This window comes from Neomonachus schauinslandi, chromosome 12 (genome assembly GCF_002201575.2).
Source record: "Neomonachus schauinslandi chromosome 12, ASM220157v2, whole genome shotgun sequence".
Taxonomy (NCBI): Eukaryota; Metazoa; Chordata; class Mammalia; order Carnivora; family Phocidae; genus Neomonachus; species Neomonachus schauinslandi.
The window spans coordinates 59,386,140-59,412,214 of NC_058414.1; the positions used below are offsets into that span (position 1 = coordinate 59,386,140).

Genomic DNA, 26,075 nt, shown 5'->3' on the forward strand with positions numbered 1-26,075 from the left:
GTCCTTTTAACCATGTTTTTAAAAATTTAAAAACTACCCCAATGTGAACACTTTCCACTTTGCTACATAATGAGAGTACTTTCATTCCTTTAATGTTTGCGTTTTCCTTTGATCTAACAATTTCTGTTCAAATTTCACAGTTTTCTGTTGCTTCAGGATTGAAAGAACCGATTACCCTGCTGGGAGTGTGAAATAGATTAAAAAAAAAAAATCTGTATGATATCTCCTCCCAGTGAAATTAATTTAGGCTTAAATACAGGGGGAAGCTACACACCTTGTGCTCAGGTCTCTTTCTCTCACACACCTAAGCAATTCCTTATCCTGAAAGGGCACAGTTGGACCTGCTGCCAAGTCTTTTGTGAGGTTCCTTTACCAGACGAAGTCAGAGAACCTCTTTCTCTTGACACCCGGCTTTGTGTGGGCCTGATGACATGTTAGGAACATCTCTATTTCTTTGAAGGGCAACCTCAAAAGCCCAGTGGACCCGTTAGTCACTGTCCTTGGCTGGGGGTACTTAAGTGCCTCTGGACGGGTCTTGCTAGGTGTTTTGAGGGTGTTTTGGGAAACACACCTTCTTGCAGGGTAGGGACCATCAGCTCCAGAGTAACAAAGGACAATTTGGAGGGGAGTGGAAGAAGCTCTCCAGAGCCTCTCTGGCATCCCAGACCCCCTTTTAGCTCGCACCCTGTCCATAGTGACCTCGCCTTCGCCCTCTGGATCCCCCACCCCGGCTGTCTTCGCCGCCCCTTAGCCTGGCCACGGACAGCGAGCCCCACCACCTTCTCCCCACTCCCCACTCCCGGTTGCGCATCGCAGCCGCGCTCGCCCCGCGCCCCCCGGCGCCCTCCCCAGCACCTCGGGGTCTCGCGCCCCGGTCCAGCGTCCCCCCGCCCGGCAGTCCCCAGCCTCCTCCTCCAGCCCCAGTCGCAGGAGCTGTCAAGCCCACGGCAGCTGAACCAGCCCCCGAGCTCCCGCGTCTCCTCTCCTTCCTTTGTGTGCGCGCGAGCGGAGTTGGGGCGGAGGGAGAAGGGGGAGGTCGCTCTGTCTGTCTGGCTCCTGCCGCCGTTGCCCGGGCTGCCCGAAGTGCCGCCGGGGAGGCGGGAGCCCAGGGGAGGGTGCAGGAGCTGGCGGGGCGCCTCCGGGCGGCCCGGGCGCGGTGGTCCCAGCCGCGCGCGGGGGAGCTCGGCCCACAGCTGGGGCTCGACTGGAGGCACGATTAGTCCGCTCCGGCCGCCCCTCGGCCTCCCTCTGCTCGCACCTAACCCCCGACACCCGGAGAAGAGCGTGCAAAGGCGCGGAGAGGGACGGAAACCACAAATAAATAGCGGCGGCAGCAGCGCGTCATCTGGTGGAGCAGGAAGTGCCGGCAGAGTCCGGAGGCTGGTGCTTTCTGCGCGTCCCCAGGACTTTGCCATGGGCTGGGGGCCGCGAAGGCTGCGAGCGGTCGCGCGAGGGCAGCGGCGGCGGCGTCCGCACCGGGGCTGAGCCAGCAGCGACGCGCGGGCCGCGGAGATGGCAGCGTCCAGCAACTCCAGCCTGTCCGGCTCCTCGGTGTCCTCCGGTGAGTTTCAGCCCGTCGGACGCAGGCTGGGTCTCTTGCCCCCTGCCCTCGCCCCGCACCGCGGGATGGGTAGAGCCTACCTGTGGCCGTCCTGCCCCCTGTCTCGGAGTGAGGGCAGGCGCCCGGTGTGACACTTGTTTGGTTTGCCAGCCCCCGGGGCGCCCACGGCACCTCCGCGCCTGACATCTGACAGCACAGAGGTGGGAGAGCGGTGGCGCCCTTAATGTGCGAACGCGAGTGTTCTGGAGACTTGGAGAGCAGCAGGCGAGAAGCGAAAGGAGCAGGGCAGGCTCGCACTCTCTGGCGCCGCTGGGCTAGCGGGGCGCGGAAGGTTGGGGAGACTCTGGGCGTCCGCCGAGCTGGATGCCCAAATCCAAGGAAGAGGGGCGACAACCCTCGCTCCTCACAGACCTGATTTTCTTTGTTTGTTTCAGAAATTAGCTCCGTGGAGACACAAGCTTGGGGCATGGTTTGAGATAGAAGTAATGAAGGGATTCTGTGTTTCTGGTCCTGATTGAAGCGAGTTAGAGGAAGGAAGGTCGAGCCCAACCTCTGACAATTTGGCGGTTTACGTGTGTGTGTGATTTTCCTATGTGGCCTCTTGGACATTTTCTTATGATACTCTCTAATTTCACTTTCCAGGCATACATTTTGTTTTCAAGTGAGCAAAGGGAGGACTTCTTTCAGCTTTTTTTAAGGTTGATCAGCAGGTCTCATTGAAGAGAAAAAACTGCTAATGAATCTGAAGGAATAGGAATCAATAGAAACAGACCCTCTGGTTTCTGAGTATGACAGGTTTCTAATCAGAATGATGCATTAGGTAGAATTCTTGTACCTCTCTGGTCACTGAAAACTTTCGTGACAAACCCTAAAGGCATAGCTGATAAGACATTTAGTGTAGTATACAGTCTGCAGGGGTCAAGAGGGTCTTGAAATCCTAAGGAAAATACTCGATATGTTAATATTGTATTAATTCCTATTGTGTGTTTTTTTATTATTATTACGATTACCTGGACATTAAACTCAGAGAACAATCACCTGGTTGGGACCGTTGGACAGCAAGCCTGTCATAAAGTTGCCATACCTATAGATGTGTAACTAATTTAATCATAAAGACAAGGCGAGTTTGACTAAGGTGCGATTGTGGTGTGGCACAAGGTGGTCCCTTGAAAGCCATCTGTTATCTTTTTTGGCAGGTTCAGTTCCTGGGAAATGGCACCTCCTTTCTTGATCACTGCCAACTAATCAAAAGCACAATGTTGTTAGGCATATGATATAGTTCAAGTTGCTGGTAGTAGCAGCCAATGGGGCAGAACAGTCATATCTTATTAAGAGCAGCAACAAGTTGACTGCCTGTGGTTTTAATTCTGAGAACTCAGCAAATGCTACAGCGTATTTTTAGTACCCCCAAACCACTGCTGCTGCTTTTCAATTCATTTCGGTCGACCAACATTGAATTTAAAATACAGTGATGTTGGCTTACGATTAGCATATGGTTAGCCCTCTCAGAAAACTGCCCACTAGAAAAGGGACTGGCGGGGGAAAGGTGGCAACGGGAAAGAAGAATGGAGAACAGACAAGAAGGCAGTATTCTCACATGATTTACTGATGGCATAAATTACAGATGCTGTGGCATCTGAACGTTCAGATCTTGGTGTAGCTTAAGAAACCTGATCAAAAAATTGAATTCAGGCTTCAGAAAAATACGTGGGTTTGAAGTCACACAGTATGAGCTTTAGATGATGGTAATTGCTTTGCAGATAGGATGGAGATGCTTATGATGGGTCTCCTTCCTGCTTTAGTTACCACTATTTTAAATCTCAGTGGGAACTGGGAAATTACGTGAACACCGAAATTCAGAAAGCGGGCATCGATATACTGTTTGATGTAGATCAGACTGGCCCATGAACTTATATTGCTCAATACACCAATTAATCAGACACTTTGTCTTGAAAAACACAAGAAGCTGTAGTTCTCTTTTTAAGCACACTTACCCATCACGTGGATCATGAATAATTCAGATGACACAAGCAATTCACACCTGTGAGAGGTGTTGGGCACTAAAGAATAGAGCCTGTTTGTGGTGGCAGCTGCGTTCTCCCAGGCAAGGACCAGAGTCTGAGAAAATAGGGCGCTCCATCAATCTATTCATCATTGTTTTCACATAGGTCCTACTATGTGCCAGGAAGTAAATATTATAAGCCTCAGTTTCAAGGAGGCTGAGTGAGGAAGATGATTTTAGGATTCCTTCTAGTTCTGAAGTTCTGGGATTATTGTTCTTGAGTTCTGGCTGCCGCATTGACCAGTTGGATAATTTGGAGTGAGTTACTCAACTTCTCCAAGCCTCAATTTCCTCATCTGTAGATAAGGTTAATGTTAATAACGGGACTTACCCATAGGAATGCTATGTGGATTAAATGAGATAATGTGTGTAGAGCAGTTAGCCCAGGGTGTGGCACTTAGTCAGTGTTTGCTGTGAACAAATTTTGCTCCTTTGAGGAATGAAATAGAAGGCACTTCATGGCTCAGCCTTTAGGTGCAGAAATAAATCCAACACACATAAAATTTGACTGTTACATTGCACGTTAAATTTGACCTTGAGGTTTGAGGTCCATTAAAGAAGCAGTCATTAAGTGTATTTTAGGTTTCGGGCATTGTCCCAAGAGTTTGGAATAGAAAGATGTATTAGGATCCTTTCCCTCACCATCCAGTAGCAGAGATGGACGACAGATAGTAATCTATATTCCAGTTGGATAAAATGAATTATGTGGAAGAGAGTACAAGGAAGGGAGTGATTCCCTCAGTAGGCAGGGAGGGTCAGAACTAGTGACCTATGAGTTGGGGCTTAAAGGATGAGTGGGATTTTTTTCCCAGAGAGCAGAGAGGGGGAAAGGCATTTCGGGAAGAGGGAAGAGCTTAGGCAAAGGCCTGGAGATGGGGAAGTCCATGGCCTAATGTTCAACTTCCTTTCTTAGGGCTCTTGATCCATTTTGTAGGTGGTGTCTCTTCTCTGGACGGTTATGCTTATAGATCTATTAGCAGCAGCGTGCAAAGAGATGCTAGATCACTCACTGTTGCTGCTGACGTGGGTGGGAGGTTTTCTTTCTGTTCAGGTAGCCGTGGGTTTGATGGAACAACTCTCTGGAAGCCTTAGGACATACTTGGGCAATTGAGCAGTAAAAAAGGAACTGTTGATTCTGAACTGTTCTGAACACACATATGGAGGTGTGAACTCGAATAATATGGGTTAAACCTCTCTTGGAGGAATAGATGTGGAAGGTTTAGGTTTGGTTGTGTTTGCACAGAGAGTAAAGATCTAATAATTCACTCAGTATTAAGCTCAAAGTTATCTGATTTTCCTGAGAATATGTTCTCACTTGCTGTTGTTGAACCGCAACACCCGGGTGTGTCATTTATTCTGCATTACCAACTGAGACATAACAAATGAAATAATCAGGTTAAAATTAATTTTTAAATACATTTTCCAAGAACTGTTCAGAAATTTTCTTCTGGAATATTCAATTATGTGTAGAAGAAATTGCGTTGCCTTTGTTTTAATGATAACTGCTAGTAATTAAATTTCACAATCACCTAGATTGGCAGGAAGGTTTGATTACCTTTATTATTTTAAGTGGAAAAAAAAGATCACTGTCCTTAAGCTTTTACTCTAGCCTATGGTACTTGATTGTATTCTGAAATAAACAATGGTTGATGTACAGAATAATTTTCTTAATAATCATGGATTATGTTGGCTTTTATAATTGAGAGAAGAACTTTTTGCATTTTAGTGATGTGATTGCCAAATGGGTAATTTCACAGTGTTAAAAAAAAACAAGAAAGAAAGAAAGAAAAGAAATCAACTCAAGTAAAGTAATAAAAAAGCTATGAACTGAACAAGGTAACTGAACAAGGTAAAAATTAAATATTAAAGGCACCCCCAGGATAAGAAGTTACGATTTTGAGAACATAAACACGCTGTATTATAGAAATGAAATAAACATAGACTTTTTAAATTAAAATGCAAATGGAAAAAGGTAAAAATCAGTATTTGTGTGTAGAGTCACTGAAACCTTAATTGGGAAAAGAACATTCCTAAACGGATTGAGGGATTTATTTCTCCAGATTGTATACAATAGTAATGTGGGCCAAATAAATAATGCTATGTTCTGCTGTCACACTGGCTTGATCCTACAAATGATAAATAGGAATTTTCATTACTTATTATTGGAGGGTCAGAACCAGTGACATATACAAATCTTTCATATCCCTAGATGCAGAAGGTAAACCTGAACTATAATAATGCTGCCAAGACATATATGTGTAATTAGAAACTCCATGGATCTAATACTACAAAACAGGGTATCTTTGTTGAAACAGACATTCACACTGAGAAGTCTTCTTTTGGACCCCTGAATTATTCAGAAATATTCGATTTTGTGTAAAAGAAATGTCTTTACCTTTGTTTTAGTGATAACTGCAGGTAATTTAATTTCATAATTACCTAGAGAGTCAGGACGATTTGATTACTTTTGTTTATTTTAAATCACCAAAAAAAAATTGCAATTTCAAAAACATTGCAAATAAAAAAATCACAAAGCTAAAACTAACGCCCTGAAAGAAATCATTCATTCAGATGCGGAGTATTGTTCTTTGCTATTTTTCTGGTGACCTTCCCACACCTCATTTTAACTTACTAGATTTTTCCCTGCTCCTTTGTGGGAACCCAGATGAACCCAGTGACAGAGAATCTGAGAGGAAAGACATTTCTTAAGCATGACTGCATGTTCGCTGTGATTGACAAGGGCCCACTGATATGCGTACTTTAGCTAAAATGCCAGATCCCCCCCATCATTCCCACAAACCTTGTGAAGTGTTTTCAAAGATCCTGCCATTTGTTCAACTTTTGGGGGACACAAACACCAGGTATTTTCCGAGGCCAGTCCATGTGGCATTTAACTGGACAGCGTGTTCTCTGAGCTGCAACCTGGGGCTTGGCCCGGGTGTCACTCCTGCTGAGGGCCGTCTGCGGCTCTACGGGGTCTCCTGTTTTTGCACAATGGTGAAAATAACCAGACACTGGGTTTGGAAAACCTATACATGAGCAGTGTCACATTGGTATGTTTTGGAAAAGAGTTTTCTGCCCCAAGATCAAGATTCTTGCCAAGATGGTTAGAAGCAGAGAAAGAGAAAGGGACCTAGTGATAGACCTATGATTAATAGCATCCATCTATCACCCACCAATCATTTATCTTTTATGAATGTATTCACATTTCATGACTCCTGATGTGTGTCATTTAATTTTCACAATGAATGGCTTTCTTCCTCTCTCCCTCCCTTCCTCCCTCCCTTCCTTCCTTCCTCCCCTCTTTCTTTCCTTCCTTCCTTCCTTCCTTCCTTCCTTCCCGCCTTCCTTCCTTTTTTCCTCTCTTCTTTTTACTTTTCTCACCTGTTACTATGTTGGTCAGATTCCTATTTAGATTTTTTTTTCATCAACCTTGCATTTGGTCTTGCTTGCCTATTAGTTTCCAAATCCTCTAAGTACCTTCCTGCTTCTCTTTCCATTCGCTCAGTGGGAATGGAAGGTGGTATTCTGTTGCTCACATGGATTCTGGTCAGGGGATCAAGACGGATGCCTGTAGCTCTGGTACAGACTGGTTGGTGTGACAGAACACACTCATGTGTCTCAAAGTGACTAACAAAAGCAGAGGTTTATTTAAAGTCTCCATGGCTGGAGGGAAATCCAGTTAGGAATGTGCTGGTCCCACAGGCAGTCTGCTCTGCAACGGGACCCATGTGTCTGTTCACTGGGATCTGAGGCTGAAGACCTGGCGCGTGTGCATTGCCAAGTGGCAATAAAACTTTGCAGCTCTGTACCCAGGGAGAGTCATCCACCACCTGCTTGTGCAAATAGCCTGCTTTTCCCCTCATTTATTATTAATCGAAGACCTTTGTGGGGGCCAATCTTTGAACAGTCTTTACACCATGTCTAATTACAACCTTGCCTTGTTTCAATAGCTTGGCCTAAGTCACCCAACCTAAGCCATATCAAGAGTTATTTCAAATCATCCAATGCCTGAGTTCCCATAGACATTTTCTAATAAAGGTGTTCAGTGAATAGACTTATTTAAAATGTAATCACCTCAGGTCAGAGGTTACACTGATAAGATTCCTGGAATTGAGACATCGTCTACACATTGTGCAGGCTGCCAATCACCCCTTGCCTTGGTGGGCCTGCTGGGGAGAACAGTTTTTCAACAAGAAAGGCTCCATGCCACTTGCCTAGCAGAATCCACTAGATCTGGACAAACAGTCTGCTTCCTTGAGCTGGCAAGAAATCTCACATTCTGAAATGTGTCTTCATTAGATGTTGCAGGAACAGCCCTAACCTCAGAGTCAGAAGATCTGGGCACTGAAACCTTTAACCAAGGCATTGACCAGGGCAGCTAAACCCTTAACTAAGGCTCTTAAAGAGGCTTTAAGCCCTAACTATGACCCTTAAACCAGGAATCAGGACTCTTGAACCCTTAATGAAAGTTCCTAAACCATTAATGTAGACACTTAAACCAGATATTTACTTAAGTCCTATAACTAGCTAACAATGTGACCTTTGGTGAAATTAGCCTTTCCGAGCTTTAAAACCTCACTGCAAACTGCAGATATGACAGCCTGTTTCCCAGAATTGACGTGAGCATTAACAGGGTGATGGAAGCATTGATTCCCATAGGCCTGGCTCTCCTATCTGCTCGGTAGATGCCGATTCCTCCCCCTTCCCTCTCTCCTGCCCTGAATATCTTTGAGCCTCCATTCTCTTGTCTTCTTTTTTTAAGATTTTAATTATTTGACAGAGAGAGTGAGAGAGAGCACAAGCAGGGGAAGCGGCACAGGGAGAGGGAGAAGCAGCCTCTCCGCTGAGCAGGCAGCCCAATGTGGGACTTCATCCCAGGACCGTGAGATCATGACCTGAGCCAAAGGCAGATGCTTAACTGACTGAACCACCCAGGCGTCCCTCTCTTGTCTTTAAACCAGAAATAGTGATATCTGATGAATTTATCCCACAGGGTTGTCATTCCTGAAGTATACCGTTTGGGAAAATGCTTAGTAAACTGGAAAAGCAACTAACAATACTGAATGGTTTCTATGTCTCACTCCGTTTACATGTAATCCCTTGAGTACTTCTCTGAGGTGGACCACGTATCCCCTTTTGCAAACAAAGACATCGGTTCAGAGAGAGCACAGAGCTTGGATTCGAGGTGCTAGGATTGGAGCAACGTCTCCTTAATTTCAAAGATCAGTTTTTTTCCTCTTGAAACATAAAGGGTGGGTTTTTGATTCTATCTCGTTTTTAAAGTGTCTGACATTAAAGTTTAAGGCTGAAATGCATGCTCATTGTTAACAGAGAAAGTACAGTAATACAGTTGTGCTTTATTTTGTTGCCCTTGGTAGTTATCCAGACCCACATCCAACCTGACCAAAGCTTATTCTCACTAGCGTTAGGAACTGAGTGATGTTTACCAAGTGAATGCTCTGTAGAGAGATCACCTAGGGGACTGGACTTATGGATATCTGTACTTAAGAACAGTTTCACGAGGTGAAGGGTATATAGGTGTTCATTGTACTATTCTTGCAACTTTTCCAAGGTTTGAAAATTTTCCAAATAAAAGAAAAAACACCGAGGGGGAGAAAAAAAGAATAGTACTACTTTGCATCCAGTTGATTGTCTTCACTGGGGTCTTAAAAGCATTCCATTTTGTGTGAGCTTATCAAGTCTTGTGATCACCTCATGAAACTCCCAGATTCTGAATCCACAGCAGGAAGAATATGTATTTGTTAGCTTATATGTTAAGTTAGAAGTACAGGAACTGAAATTACAGAAGGCATTCAGGTAGACCTTATGCACCACTTCCTACCTGAGAATGTTTTTTTCCTCCCGAGGTGGTTTGACTTTACATTTCATTATAGGTTTCAGGTGAGGAGGGGACTTGCAGGTTGTTTTAACAGATTCCAGAATTACATAAGTAAGAGAATCAGGTTCGGAGGAGCTCCAAGAACTGCCCAGGGCCGTTCAGCTAGTTGGTGGTGGAGCTACAGCTGGAACTGACATCTAGGACCCACGTTTCCAGAACATTAATTCTTCATCCCCTTTCCTGGCTCATCCTAAGGAGTAGCATTATCCTTAGAGAATTTCTTACAGCTGTTCCTTTTTCCCCCCCCCTGTCTGGCTTCATGGAAGCTGTTCTATTTAATTATTTAATATTTTCAAAAAAAGAAGTCCTAAAGTGCTTTGTATTTTACATGAGCCTTAGATCTCAAGGCGGATGTTGTGTCAATAAAGGCACAAAGACTTCAGTGACCTACCCTCTGCCCTAACTATATATAGCTGTGCGCTCCAATGTGGTAACCACTAGCCACATGTAGCTGTTTGCAAATTTAAATTTAAATTTTAATAAATTCAGTTCCTTAGTTGCATGATGCACATTTCAAGTGCTCAATAGCACATGTGGTTGCTGGCTACCATATTAAACCATGCAGAAATAGAACATTTCCATCATCCTGTAAAAGATCCTGTTGGGCAGCACTGGTAAACAGGGAAGGTAGTTCTAAGAGAGGGACACTACTAATGTAAAATTAATAAGCTATGGATAGAAACTTTGATAGAATGTTCTCCCATTCCTGTATTTGTCATGCTGCTTAGGTTATACTTCACTAATTTTGCAAATTGGCTTTTTTAAAAAAAGTAACTTTTTTCATAACTTTGAGGAGAACTGTGGAATGACAGCTGGAGGATGATGTTGGGGAGAGCAATTAAAATGTTTATAAACTCTTCCAGTCTTGAAACTGGATTCAAGCTTTTAAAAAAAATGGTCTATAGTTTCCCTAATGACAGCTCCCATTTCTTTTTAAAAAATCCTACAGTGAGTTATAATTTCATCCTCAAAGAGGAAAAGAAAATGTCCTTGTCCAGAAGTAGTTTGAATCTTATAATTGTATCTCTTCCAAAACATCATAAAGAAAATAAGAAAATTGTGAATGTGTGGACTGAGGTTGCAAGCAGCATATCCAAGCTGTGCAATTTAAGGGAGATTTTCTACCAATTTGGCCATCAGCAAACCATTCGCCTAGAAGTATTTACTACTGCAAAAGGCCCACATATGGGGCAAAGCAAATGCATTGGTTTTTAGAAAATAAAGTTAGCTTTGGGAATCTTCAGCACGTTTAACTGGAAGAAAATGCATGCAAATAAGATGCAGGAACATGACATTCCTAAGAAAAGGAAGTTGCCCTCCTCGTTGAACTTCTGTTACCATCTTCAAGAGCAACAAGCAAATGGAAAGGTAGATGGTATCTTTAAAGGGTCAAACAACTGTCAAGAAAAAGGTGGATATTAAGGCTACTGGGTTCAGACATAATAGCGAGAGGCCCGTGGCCTGTACGGCTTAGTCCTTTTTGACATAACTCAGATCATACATTTAGGGCAGTGTGAATCACAGAATCACTTGGGTGGGTGATCACCATCTGTAATTCTTTTCTCATCAGAGACCCCGAGCTGGACTTCATCTTGTCCTCTGTACCCTCAGGACTGTTTGAGCACTGTGTTTTTTAAGGAAACAAAACCTGCATTCCTTACTTATTTGACATAATTGCACACAAACAAAATAAAGTGCTTTTTCTTTTTTTTAAATGATTTATTTATTTACTTGAGAGAGAGAGAGAGAACACGAGCGCTTGTGCATGAGCAGGGGGAGGGACAGTGGGAGAAGGAGAGAGAATTCTCAAGCAGAGGATTGAGCAGAACTCCCCACTGAGCTTGGAGCCCATCACGGGGCTCCATCTCACGACCCTGAGATCATGACCTGAACAGAAATCCAGAGCCAGCTGCTCAACCGACTGAACTACGCAGCCATCCCTAAAGTGCTTTTTCTTAAATAATTTTGCTTCTAAGGAATACACCAAGAGATCAGTGTTTGGGACAACAAGGAAACAGGAAGCAGGGAGTACGGTTTGAAGGGTAAATCTTCTTCAGCAAATACTAGAGTATGTGCCTACAACACTGGCCTCTAACAGTCTGACCTATAAGCATCTCAAGACTGAGCCCTGCACTGCCTTATCTGGTAGCCACGTGGGCTGTTTAGCTCTTGAAATGTGGCTAGTGTGACTGGAGATGCGCTGCAATTGTAAAGTCCCTACCAGAGTTTGAAGACTCAGTATAAAACAAAAAGAATATGAAATATCTCATGAATAACCTTGTTATATGGATGATACACTGAGATTATAACATCTTTTGGATATTAGGTTAAAGAAAAGATATTGTAAAAATCAATCTCACCTGTTTACTTAAAAATATTTAATGTGGCAGGGCACGTGGATGGCTCAGGCAGTTAAGCGTTCAACTCTTGATTTCGGTTCAGGTTGTGAGATCAAGCCCTACGTCAGGCTCTGCACTGAGCGTGGAGTCTGCTTGAGATTTTCTCTCTCCCTCTCCTTCTGCCCCTCTCCCTGCTCATGCTTGCTCTCTCTCAAAGAAATAAACAAAATCTTAAAAAAATTTAATGTGGCTACTATTTAAGTTTAGATATGTGGCTCATATCATACTTGTATTGGACAGCCACTGGTCTGGGTGACTCTAGTGAGGATGTTCTAGCCTCTATCACAGAATCTACCACACAAAACCTGCTGATTCACTGCTCCATGGCTCCAATAGTTGCAACCCTGCACACTCTCCATGCCAGAAAGATACCAACTCTTCAGTGTGGCCCAGGTCAGCCCCCATTCACAGGTCCCTGTTTTGTTTTAGTGCCAGCATTGAGAGATGTCCTTCGTTTTTCTGGGTGTGTACAGAGATTTTGAAATGAAGTAAGATAGAGAAGGACAGATTGGAACTCTATCAGATTCTTGTTGATACAGGTTTTGTGCTTTGTTTTAGGCTTTACTATCATTCTAGACTTTACATATTTACTTGTTAGATTTATGTGCACTCCTCCAAAGAAAGCCCGTAATGCTAGCAAGTTGGGTAGAGAAGTTGACAGAACAAGGGACACGTTATTCTCCTGACCTGAGTAGGAAATTCTTATCTGATAATGTTTGTACTGAGGCTTCTTGCCATGAATATGTATATGTGTATAAAACATGTATATGTGTGATATAGGTCTGGATGCATGTATATATGTCTGTTGGTGTGTGTTTATGTGTATATGTATACACAGAAAGCAGAAGTGGATTAGGTTTCAAACAAAAGTTATTTCCGAACTAAATATAGAATATATAAGTTAATATCAAGGGAAAAGCAAAGTTAAACCTAGCATTACTTTTAGTAATGAAAAAATTCACTTGGGATTTTGCTAATGATGTGTAGATATTAATACACATAATTTGGCTGCCTAGTATTGATTTAAGTTGCTCATTCAAATTCACTTTATTATAGAAAAATTAGCCATTTTGTTTTATAGTGTTTGTCCCTGCAGACAGTGAAACCATTAAGCCATGTTTATTGGGTAAATAACACTATTTTGCTGACTTTCATATGCAAAGAGAGCATTATCATGTCTCCCACAGGAAGTGCCCTGTGAGTTATTACTCTCTGGCTGGGGACCTGGTTAGTTCAAGCCAGGTGTCCTCTCTGTTACCTCCCTCGTGATCATTGTCCAAGGTTGAAGGTACTGTCAGTGGTCAGGGCACAGAAGTTTTTTCTCCTATGTGATGTTAATATGTCCAAGGCTTGAACTTGATCCACATGAGAGCCCTATGCTTGTTTTAAGCACCCAGACTAACCCTCATGCCTTTTTCTTTTTTTCCAAATATGAATTCTTCCTCAAAGAAAAAAGCAATTGACAGGGCTTTTCAACTCTCTTGAAATAATATCAGATTAAGATTAGAAACATAACCACAGCAAATCCTAGGCAATTGCCAACGGAAGACATGATTTGGAATTAGACAATGTAACTTATCATAAGAATATAATAATTGCCATAGTACTTATTTGGTTCAGCATTCTAACCCCAGTAATAGCGCTAAGGGGTATTTTGTAAAAATGCTCAGCACGCTTTCAAGGAAGAGATGCCCTGCAGACATTTTACTTTTCATAAATAGCCGATGTAAATCTGTCATTCAGGAATTCACGTAGACATGTTTTTGAGAGTATATGTAGTTTCAGCTTGTGGTCCTCCTTATAGTAATGAGTTCCTTCCATTTTCCACCCCTAGAGTGGACTGGTATTTCTTTTTATTGTTTTATATTTCACTCTGAAACTTATTTCTAACATCTATTCTTGTGTTTTGTAAATAAATGTGGGTTCATTTGAACCCTTGTGCTGTGTGGCAAGTGTTGGGAAGCCAGGGAGCTGGCCCAGATACCAGCACCAACTGGCTATGGTAATTTGGGCCCCTCTGAATTTTCTCATCCACAAAATGGGCTAATAATACTTGTGAAAATCAAATGGGATAGTGTCTGTGAAAGAAACTTGACAATTGAAAATTTGTGAACAAAACGTAAGAATCTCTGGTCTCATGAAGTTTCATTCTTATGTAGACAATCCATTGGTTCCTTTCTTGGGTGATAAACGATCACTCAGAGTTCATGATTGTCTAATATAACTTGAAAAATCTCCTCTAAATATATTACCTTGCTCTTCACCAGCCTTTCAAAACCTTGACATGTAAGCCCATCGATTTAGAATTTCTCCATTTAGTGTAAGATTCCACTGTGAATCCCACTTTCTCATAAACATTTTAAATTAGCCCAGACAAATCTCTCATCCAAAGAGACACCATTGTTTATACTTTCTGATCCAGAGGTGGGCTCTTTTTGAAATTAAATTTGATGTAATATCCAATCTATGCAAGTAAATTTCTGCAACAGACATGGAAGTTAGAAAGCACAACAACAGAACTCTCATAAGGGAGTCTGTCAGTCTAGGAACATCACCTACCCTTGCATCTTCTCCCTTCTCCCTTCCCTCCCCTGTCTTCTTTCACTCCCTTCCTCCAAAAGTAATCATTATGAATGCCCTGTTTACTATTACCTTGGTTTTCCTTCTTTCTTTAAATGATGTAAAGAAATAATCCAAACCCCATGCTTCACAAAGGCAGATGTTTCTGTCTGTTTTGCTCACTGCCAATCTGCAGTACCCAGAACAGTGTCTCACATGCAGGAGGCACTCAGTAATTGTTGAGTGAATGCATATGTCTATATCCCAAGCACTCTATCATAGGAATGCCGCTACAGCCCCTCCCTTATCTATTATATGTAAATTAGTTCTCTAAGGGCACCATCACTGGTTCACACTAACCACATGCCTTTAATGATTTTTAAGAAAATTGGTTTTTTTTTTTTTTTAAACTCATAATATGGATTATTTGCATGTAGGGGCAATAGGAGACTCCCAACAAAATCACATGGACTTCTCTGAACCAGGACCGCTTCTTAAACTTGATTTGTAGTTCGCAAGAACTTTTCAGGAATGGATAGTGAACCACTCAAGGAACATAAGTAGTAAAGCTAGAGCTGAGCAGGGAGAGCTACAGAAAAGATTTTAGAAAGTGATACAGGGCACGTGCTACAACAGTGAATCTTGCAGAACCTTGAAAACATTATGTGAAGGAAGCCAGTTACAAGAGACCACATAGCATATGATTCCACCCATATGAAATGTCCAGAATAGGCAAATCATAGAGGCAGAAAGTAGAGAAGTGATTTCCTAAGGTGGGGAGGGCTGGAGGGAAACTGGAGGGCGGCTAATAGGTATGGGATTTTTTTGGGGGGTGATGAAATTGTCTGAAATTGATTGTGGTAATGGTTGCATATTTCTGTAATACACTAAAAGTCACTTAAGCAGGTGAATTGTAGGGTAGGTAAATTCTATCTCAATAAAGATGTTATTTACAAGACACACACAAAAAAATTGATAGAGTAGGGCTGAGAAGGGGAAAAGGTTGTAAAGTGAGCAGACAGGGAAAAAACCTCATAGATCAAGTCCTTCCTCGATGGATACACATAATCAGATGGGAGACATTCATTCCATAGTCACTGATATCGACACGTGGGGGGTACCCCCTCCTCTTCCCATTTTTATTTCCACAGCTGTCTTTTTCTACCGACAGCCCCTGACCTCCTCAGAAGGTTCCACAGAGACGTGTCTTCTGTGGTTTGTTCCCGGGGTCAGCTTGACAATGCCTCCTTCCCCAGTGCCCCCAAAGGCTGCGGTGTCCTCCCTCCGGCTGAGGAATGAGGGCCAGCAGCAGGTCTTCTCTGCTGATGCTGGACAAAGCAATTAGTACATTTCTCATGACTCGTTAATTAGATTTTTGTGCAGCTTTTCAAGCCCTGGGCACAACTCTTACGCACTCAATGCAGACTGTGAGTCCTCCAGGAACCCAGTTTCCTACTGTGTAACCTGGGTACTGCCGAGTTTACTAGTACAGTGATGCTTCTGTTGCTGCCTCCAGATGCCCCCACTGGATGGATGCACGTGTAGACGTTTCCAGGGGCATCATCTGCTGGCGCTTTTGTTGTTTCTAATCAAAGAATAGGCACACTTTGATCATGTCAGATCACAGCATTGTATTCATAGTACTGTAAATACTTCCTTAGAAAGATGACCAGGGTACCGTTGTCTCAGATGTTCTGATAGTGTTTACTTTAACCGGGAACAAGTAAAAAAACATGCGTTTGATCAGATACGATCTAAAATATGAGTATTTCAAATATGAAGTTTTCCAGAACCACATAGAGTTCATGATAATGAATCCAATCGATAAGCATTTGAAAAATACCTGCTGGCTTTGGAGGGCCAGGTGTGGGCGAAGTCCCTCTCCTCTCCCTGCAAGTTTAGCGGCTCCCAGAATAAGATATACTTTCTGCCGGTTGGAGGAAGATCTGGCTCTGGGGGGGGCATCTTGGGGGAACAGAGTCCCTGGGTGGCCACTTCCACGGGCAGCCTTCAATCTTCAATGGCCTCTAGGAGTTTATAGCAAGGCTGGCTCCCCGTCGAACTGTTCGTGGCTTGTGCTTCTTACTCCTCATGGGACAACAAAAATAGGCACCCCCACAAAGTACAGATACCTATTTACGGGAGTGCGAAGGCAAAGCAAGTACTGAAACATCCTCTTCCTTAAGGTCTCATTCAGAGTCTTTTCCTGGCACCCAGGGGAGGAAGTGGGTAGGCACTACAGCGGCTTTGCTGTTCCGCGTCCTCCCTCGGGGGAAATCTGGTTGCCTCGGGTTTCCTACAACAGCACGCGGAGGCCAAGGTATTGGTGCCAGGTGTTGGCCTCTGCACCTGCTCTCACATTTCACTCCCGGAATGGATTTTATTCCTGGGCCTCCTACAGCAGTCCCGCTTTATCCGCGGTTTAACTTTCCGCGGTTTCGCCTACCCGTCATCGCCCGCGCTCGGGAAGCGGGGAAGCCGACTGTCCTCTTTCTGATGAATCAGCGGAAGGGCCGTGGTGGCCTAACTCTGCCTCACACTGCTTACGTCATCTCATCCCGCGCCCATGTCATCACCTCTCATCAGCCCGGGAAGAAGAAGGGTGAGTACAGTGCAATACTATTTGGAGAGAGAGACCACATTTATATAACTTTTATTACAGTGTATTGTTATAATTTTCTATTTTGTTATTGGTTACTGTTTTTAATCTCTTACTGGGCCTCATTTATAAATTGAACTGTATCGTAGGTTTGTATGTATAGGAAAAAACAGGGTATATGTAGGGTTTAGTATTCTGCGGATTTAGGCACCCACTGAGGGTCTTGGAAGGTATCCCTCCTCCCCCTTTGGGTAAGGGGGGACCACTGTACTTTCTAACATCACAGGCCAAGCTTTCCCTAAGAAAAGATGCTGTTCATGCAACTTTTCTCGTGCTAACACCAACATGCATAAAACATTCGTGCCTCCTCACTTCCTCCAGAGACCGTTTCAGGGTGCAATTATTGTATAGGTTAGGATGTTTCTGCTGCAAATACAGAAAACCCTGAAAAGAAGTGGGTTCTGACTCTGGGCTTCTCTGCAGTTCTCTTGGCTCTGTCCTCTTGGTGGAGGGGCTTTGTCCTTAGCTTCCCTCTTCTTTTGGTGTCAAGATGACAACAGCACTACCTGGCATCACAGTTAGAAAGAGTGAAGGAGTACAGGTTTTCCCTGCTGTCTGAAAGTAGATTTCATATTCAATCTTTTGTAAGCCACAGTGTCATAAAACGAAGAAGCATTTACCATCAATTTATATGGAAAAATTTATGAGCATTCCCAAACTCAAAAAATAACCTCTCTTTGACTTTTCTGATACCTTAGGACACATCTTGCTAACGTATGTACAAAATAAATCAAGATAAAACACAGATGCTCACAGACACCATTCAAAGCTATGCAGCTAGATGCTGAGTGTAGTTTTGGGGACAGAACTTGGTGGGACCCCTCCCGTTGCTGGGGGTCTGCACTGCCTTTATAACTGCTCACTGCAAAACTATTGCTGAATGCTATCTTTGCTTTTCACCTCTTTTTTTTTTTCAAAGGCAAAAATCCTTTTTGGGTTTCTTTTGGTTAGTGAAGATGTAGGTTAATGTAGGTCTTTTGTAAAAGAGAAGTGGTGTAATGCAAACTTTTGAACAACAGGGGAGACCTGTAATCTCTTTCTCCTGGCTGTGTGAAAAGTGAGAAAACCTTTCTCAGAAGCTCCCCTTCTCCTAGCCAACTTCCCCTTGCCTCCTGGGTCACAGTTTTGTCACATGCTCATAGGCAAGGCAATCACTGACAAGGACACTAGGATTTCTGTGATGCTCTCTGTCTAGTCATGACCTCCTTCCTGGAATGGGGATGGGGCTAGCCTCTCCCAAAGGGGTGAGGACACCTGAACAGAGCAGGATTCTGTGAAGGAGGGCAGAGGATTCAAGAGTGTCTGGCACAGTAATGTCACAAATGTCCTCAGCCCTTGGAATCTGAGGAGAAATACTGAGAGTTCTAAGAAACCTGGCCTCTCCCACTCAAAGGACTTACTATAGCCTAGTTGAAAACCAAACAACTGGTGAACGTATTTAGTCTGTAGTAATATTCACTTCATGACCAAAATGTTTCTGCTTCCCTTCCAATTAAAGTGACTGACAGCTTTTACTGATGCCTTGCTTTCAACTGGTTAGTGCCTTATAAATTGAAGCACTTTGTTTTATGGCTATGAAAAAATACAGAATAATTCTGGATAGATTGCTTAGCTTTGATGAAAAGTTGGACAGTAAGGATTGAAGGTTTTGATTCTTGACTGACTTTAACATCCCTGGGCCTGGTGTAAGTTGGAATGGTTTTATTAGAAATTCAGGGAATAATAGTAGATAATTCAGCCACTCTTGGTTGCTATGGCAAGGCATTTTTAAAGCTTTGATTTATGAGAAATAGTGATCATTAGGAGCTCTTTGTTTTTAAAACAGAGAGCCCTGCAAATTGTCAAGGCTTGAGTGGAATAAATAGATGATTGGCACCTAACTGGAGAAAGAATCTCAGGTTATTTCCGAAGAAAGAAGAACAGGCAGAAGGCTTTTGGAGAAGAGATTCCCGTTTTTCATTTTCATGGCAAGCCAGAGTGTGTAAAGATCATTGGACAAGGAGTCATATGACCCAGGTCTGTGCCAGTTCTAGCTCAGCATTTGCTTTGCATATGGCCTGGGGCAAATTACATTATCATTTTGTAACTTTCTGATGCTCGACTGTAGAATTATTAGGTTGAACCAGATCATCTTGAGAGTCTTGAAAATTTTATGATTTTCTGACTCTGCCTGTTTCTTCTTGCCAATTTATAGTGCATTGGTGGGATCCGCAAGGGGCCAACCCTCCCAACCCCCCCCCACCATACTTCACATAGCAATTACCATTGGCACCATTTGTTGCAGGCACCCCGGGTTGTAAGACATCACAACTTTTGGGTGTCTGTGCTGCACTCACATTTCAGCCCTCTCTCTGAGTAAGCCCGGAGATATTCCAAGTGTGCTCCAGGCCAGTATTAGACAAGCCTTTTGGAATGCGACTCACACTAAGAAATATATTTTACATCACAAGCCAGCAGATATACACACACATACCCTGCACACACACACAATTCGGCATATATTTATTGAGTATTTACCATGTCCTGAGTGTTAGAGATATTATTGCAGTGAACAAAAATGACAAAAAAATCCTGCTCCTTGTGAAGTTTCTAAGTACAGAGAGATGATAAGCAAAAGAAACTATATGTAATCTATCAAATGTATGCATCATAATTTTATGTAATTATGATATAGAAAATGAATAGTTTATATAGTATGTGAGGAGGTGATAGGTTCTGTGGAGAAAAATAAAGAAGGAAGGGAAATAGGAAATACTGGGGTGGGCGTGGGGTCTGAATAGTACATTGTGTGGTCAGGGAAGGTCTTACTGAAAAGCTGACATTTGATGGTGAGGCAGCCAGCATGCAGATATCTGGAGGAAGAGCATTCCAGACAGAGGGCAATTACAGATGTCCGGCTGCGGGAGTGTGCCTGGTGTGTTCCAGGAACAGAAATAAGGTCAATGGGGCCGGGGTGAATAAGAGGTAAACAGAACTGGGCAGGAATGGGTGGCAATGGTGGGCCTTGTAGGCCACTGTAAGGATTTCGGATTTTGCACTGAGTGAGGTAGGCTGTCCCTGTAGGGTTCCAGAAGAGTGACATGATCTGACTTGGGTTTTAACAGAACCACTCTGGCTACTATAGTGAGTGTAGACTAACCACAAACCCTGGGTGTGCATAGGCGCGCACACGCACGCAGAGATGCAAGCCCCGAAAAAGGTGTCCCCCTTCCTGTGTGACGTGCTCTGATCTTTTCTTTTCTATTGCATTTGAATTCATTCATCTAAAAACTGGTCAGGGCCCACAAATCGATTTCAGAATCTGCTATAGGATGACAATTGGCAATTTGAAAAGCAGATTATAAATTGGCCTAGAACCCCAAAGATGTAGTAGATTGAGTTTCCTTGCTCAAGGCATGGTTATAGTGTACACACCACCCAACGGAGGCCTCATCTTCCTATTTCATAATGGTTTTCAGGAGGCTTTTGTTCATTTTTTAGCTTACACTGAATAGCACTATTTTATTGAATGATCATTTAAAAGTTTCATCTTTTCCTACAATTCATATCTTAAATAACTTTTTAAGTAGAACATTTCAAATGTATTTAAAGTAAAGAGAAAAGTATAATGAACACCCCATTAACCAGCTTCAACAGTCATCAGTTTCTATCAGGCCTGGTGTCCTCTAAACTTCACCTGCATCATTTGGGTTATTTTGAAGCAAATCTCAGGTCCAATATCACTTCATCTGTAAATATTTCAGTTGGTATCTTAAAAGAGAGGGACGCCTTTTTAAAAAACTGTGCCAGATTACTATTACTATTATCTTGCGTGCATGCATACACGCACACGCACACACACACTGTGCTTGTGTTAATGTTTTACTTCCTTTCTAAATGTGGGATTGGAATAACCTCTCCTCAGCCCTCTGGCTCATCACTCCTTTGGCCGTATGTTGCAGAACCTGACTTTTCTAGGACGTCTCATCTCTACCAGGATGGAAAGCTTTCTGGATCAGTATAGACTTGTTGACAGGAGCCTTCAGGTTAATGTCGATTCTTACACAGCAGTTTTTGTCCCTTCTATTCTCTGAGTTTGTTATCCTCAATCAGCAGGGTGTGGTGTTTGTCTTCCTGTGATATCTGCCCTAATATCCACCAGTTTATTGACCAGAGACCAATTTGATATGAGCTACATTACTAAAAACATTGTCATTTCTGAATATATGTAATAGTCATAATTTCAAATGGAGGTGAGTAAATATTTTTATGTTTGAGTATATGGTATATACTAATCCTGTGTTGAGTATCCCTTATTTGTCTAATTAATTACCCAAATATTTTATCTATAAAATTAGTGAGGTAGGTGGCAACGTTCTGAGTCTTAATCTTCTCATCCTTGCTCTCTCCTTCCTTTTTCCATTCTCTTTTCCATAAAAATTGCGTGCATATCTGGTGCCCGCTGCCATGCATGGCTTTGGTGACATAAAGGGATAGGAAGCAGCCTCCTTGTAACTTCTTGCTCAGAGTGTGTCCCCGGTGCATTGTCACTCCATAAAGGCAAGGACCCTCAGATCACCAGCGACTAGCAGAGGGCCTGCCACTTAGCAGCTTCTTAAAAGCATTTTTTGGATGAAAAACTATATGAATGGAGACATAGGCCTCATCAAAAGGTATTTACAGTCCAAGGTGTGGTTGTGAATGTGGACTTTGTGGAACTTCGTAAACTTGTAAAGTCATTCTCAGTTACAAATATTTATAGTTCAAAATACTTAAGTCGCTACTCCTCTTGGCCACTGTCTTCTGAGTGTTTTGTACCCTCTTAAAGATGCCAGAAGTTCTGTGTGGGGATCCTTACAAACAGGGGCACAGGTCTGGCCTCTATCCTGAAAACAAGACTGAAAGGGGAGGCTGTCCACTGCACTCACTGTCTCCCTCTCCTGCATACAAAGTTCTGCTAGATGAGACACTTCCAGGTTCTCATTCTCTCTGCTTCTGGAAATGTCACAGTCTTGGGAGGCCTCTCGGATGTCCTGATTAAGGGTCTTGTTTAACCTGGAGGCAGGCCTGTAGTTGTAACTTCTTACCATGGGGAAAGCATTTTTAAAACCAGCACACGAGTCTAAGTCTGTTTCCCAAGGCTTTTTCTTCTGAGTTAAAATTTTATGTGTATGCTGTGCCAGGAGACATTTACTACTGGTTAAACAGGAATTAAAAATACTTGTTGCTATGTCATTCCAAGGATTTGCTGCGGTCAAAAGTAATGTCTTCAGTGTGTGTGTGTTTGTGTGTGAATATCTCTGTTTATGCACGTGCCAGGGTGTGTCGGTGAGTTGCTGTGTGTGTGCACATGTGTGCGTCTGTGTCTGTCTAGGGCTGTGTGTGTCAGCATATGTATGTGTCTTTGTGGGATGTGGTGCTTGTGTCATAAGGCAAATTCAGTTTCCAGGGGAATGAACACTTTCAGAGGACCATAACCCTATGGGACAAGTTTATAGCTACTATCTTTTCTTTTGGTTTTAAATTATTTACTCTTCTTCCTTAAGTGACTGATTCTGAATCTGAAAGAGTTCTTTTAGAGATTGGAAATGATATCATTTAACATTTTAATGGTTATATATAATTAATCTTATTATGTAAACCAGTTATTTTTAATCCCCAGGTGAAGTTTGTAACTAAGCCTAAGTGTAGTTCTCCAGGTGTGATGAATGACAAGACATAGAATCAAAATTTCAGAGAAGCAACTATTTTGGGGGGCTGGAACTTCTTTTTTTTTTTTTTAAATAGACATTTTAGTTGCTTGAAAGAGTCCTTGTAGATTTCCCTCAAAATTAAAAAGGCAAGGGGAAGAGGAAATTACAATTAATAGTCTTAAAATTCCAATTAATCTCTCAAATAGTGATTAATTTCCAGAGACACGGAAATTCTGTAGTATATCTGAGAGAAAGGAAAAGACAATTAGGATTGGGGAAATTGGTAGAGGACACTCGGGTAGGTGGAAGTCCCATCAGGATTCAAGATTGCACTAGCATTGAGATAATTGACAAGGTTGGAAGCCTGCCAAAGCCCTATCTCGTGTTGGCTCTTCTTAATGGGACAAATGTGCCCATTTTGAAACCCACTGACCATGTTTCCTAAAACTGTCTATTGTCTCTTTATGGAAATACTCAAATAAGTTATGGTATCAAATAAGAGTGCTTTCTTTGTCACCTTTTAGCTAATCATTTCGCTGAGATTTTGTCCTCTGCCCTTGTTCGTGCTCAGGACCTACTTGGGGCTCTGTCCTCCCTAGGAGTCAGCATCTCAGCAAGCTGGTTCAAATCTGTGTTGGTTTAAGATAGTGGGTGCTTTAAATTTCTGAGACCACTGATGTAGCCTGGAAATCACAAGGACCAGTTGATGCATCAACTTTTTCCTCTATAAAGGGAAAACTGCAATTTTTTTTGGTGCAGATTATTGAGGACAGGATAAATTGGAACAAAGGGATAATTAGCATGTTCTCATAGAGCTGGCTATACTTCTAAAAATAATACTGATTTTAACATGCAAATGCTAAGTTCGAATTAGTGAGTGGATTTAGTTTTAAATCCTTTGGAAGCTATTGGTAGGTACCCGAAGGTTTAATTACATGGTAATGAAGATGACGTTAAGTTTCTACAGTAGCGTGGCTTTTGATCTGCTCTTTCTCCCCAGTCTACTAACAGTCCTCATTAGGGGGAAAAACCCTTCAGAGAATGAGAAATATACATCACAGTCCCTTGAACTTCTAAATGTATGCAGCACTTTACAGAAATAATGGCAGTAAACTAACCATTTGTGGTCAGCTGGAAAACTTAACTTTCAGAGGGATTTGACCAGCTATACTGACCTAGAAAACTAAATAAGTAGTTTGGAAAATCTGGTTTGTACGTATAATTATTTTTATATTATATCAGGCTGTGCCTTGCAAAGAGCAAACCACAGTAGTTATCTGACCTATTGCTTTACCCTTGCCTTTACTCCAACACAGTAATTATGTAGGACTCAGCATGTTTTTCTCTAAGTATATGTTTACGGGACATTCCTTAACTCCAGTAGCCCTCTATCTGGAGGCTACTCAAGTGCTTTGTATCAATCTCTCAGTCTGAATGGAAAAGAAACCTTAAATCAGGACCAATGGTAACATTTATGGATGGGGAGGACCACTGGGAAAATAAATGTATTTGGCACCACTAGCTGAAATGTCTCGAAAGTTGTTATGAATCAGATATTTTTAATTAAAATAGAAAATTAATCTTCAACATGAAAGAGTCCTAACAATGCTTTTCACTTGAATATAAATATTTAGTTGGGATATAGGTAACAGGATGTCTGTAAGGCCCTACAGTCCTTTGGGTTTACTGTTTTTAATTCTGGTTCTTCCTCTAGTAGCTTGGAGCAAATAGGAGTGATTTCCTTTAGATTGTATGCATGCTTCTAAGGATATCTGAATGAAAGGTACACTTCTGATAATTTACCATCTCAGCTTAATCCCTTGGGCAGCAGGCTGAAATGCAATCACTTAACCTGAATGTGAATTAATGCACACGTGCAAGTAGACATGTGTCTCTTCCTGGATTTGAAGGCACTGGCAGGAAAGCAGTTTCATCAGTAGACCCTGGATAGCTTATCATCCTGATTAGCTAGCATTGCAATTAGAAGACATTTACCTTTTGTTTAAAACATGAAAGTGACTGGTGGAGTTCAAATATTCATAAAACAAGGCCTAGCCTATAGCTTTAGCCCTCTTAATCTTACATGTGAAAAAAAGACAGTTCAAGTGAAACAATGAATTGGAAGTAATTACAGGGCTATAAAGGGCCCTGAGCCATTTTTATCTTATTTGGGATTGTGACATCCCCTTCTACCCACCTCCCCCCCAACCTCCACCCCCATCACACAGCAGCACCTTTGTTCTTAGCTCCTGAGTTGGCTCCTTTTTCTTCTTTAGGTTTGTGCTACAATCATAAATGCTTAGATAGTGTAAGTTATGCATGAGGATAGGTGGAATCACATAATACCTGTGTTAAAAGGTCATGTTCTAAAAACCTTTAAAGGATCAGAGACTGATCCGGTGGTTCTTCATCCTGATTCACCGGAAATGGTTTTTGAAAAAACAGTGGCCTAGACCACATTCAAGACCTAAAGCTTTAGAATCTCCTAGAGGTAAGGTTGAGTGATACCTATATGCAGTCAAGGTAATGAAACGCTCAGTGTTCCCCAGCATAGTGAATGATGAGTCACCTAGAGCCTGGGACAGTCAACGGATGGTCCCTGATGGCTGTACCACCTGGAAGTTTGTTAGAATTGCAGAATCTCAGGCCCACCCCACACCCACTGAATCCAAATCCAAGTTTTAATAAGATCCCCGAATATTTTTTATGTACTTTAAGTTTAGGAAGCATTTACTAAAAGCCATTAAATAAATGAGAGGGAAATAGGATAACACAATGTGATTAAGACCATGATTAAGGGAGGAAAAATATACCCATATGATGAAATTTTCCTAACTCAAATGAAGTTTGGGAAGAGTTTTTGATGACTTGGGAAATGCTTATACTAGAAACGTAACTGAAAAATAAAGGATTGTATCAACAGTATTAACAATATCTATCCACAAACATTAAAGAATTCCCACTGTTGAAGTCCTGGGAATGATGGTCTAAGTGGCATTGGACTTAGCCTCCTGTTACGAAAAACTGTAGAAGTTGGATAAAAACAACTCTTTCAGGCATTGGATAACAACCAATACAGAAATACAATCATTGCATGAGAGGTAGGAGAGTTCTCTAGGAGATCCCACATGCATACTGGCTTTTTCTCTGAGAGCATTTTTTCAAACAAAGGTCCAGAAAAATAGAACTTTGGTCTCTCTAGGCAGAGGAAACAAAGATCAGACATCAAGGATTTGAGGATCAGAATCCCAGAGAGGAAGA

The 26,075-nt window shown here is 42.3% G+C and overlaps 1 protein-coding gene across 1 annotated transcript in view; it reads left to right on the forward strand.

Moving 5' to 3' along the window:
• Positions 1-1,389: 1,389 nt before the first annotated feature.
• The window catches only part of CHN2 (chimerin 2), a 300,816-nt gene continuing 276,130 nt past the window's right edge, over positions 1,390-26,075 (forward strand). Inside the window, exon 1 of the mRNA XM_021689532.2 lies at positions 1,390-1,561. Coding sequence (XP_021545207.1) covers positions 1,513-1,561 — 49 coding nt within the window. The 5' untranslated portion in view covers positions 1,390-1,512. The remainder of the gene's footprint in view (positions 1,562-26,075) is intronic.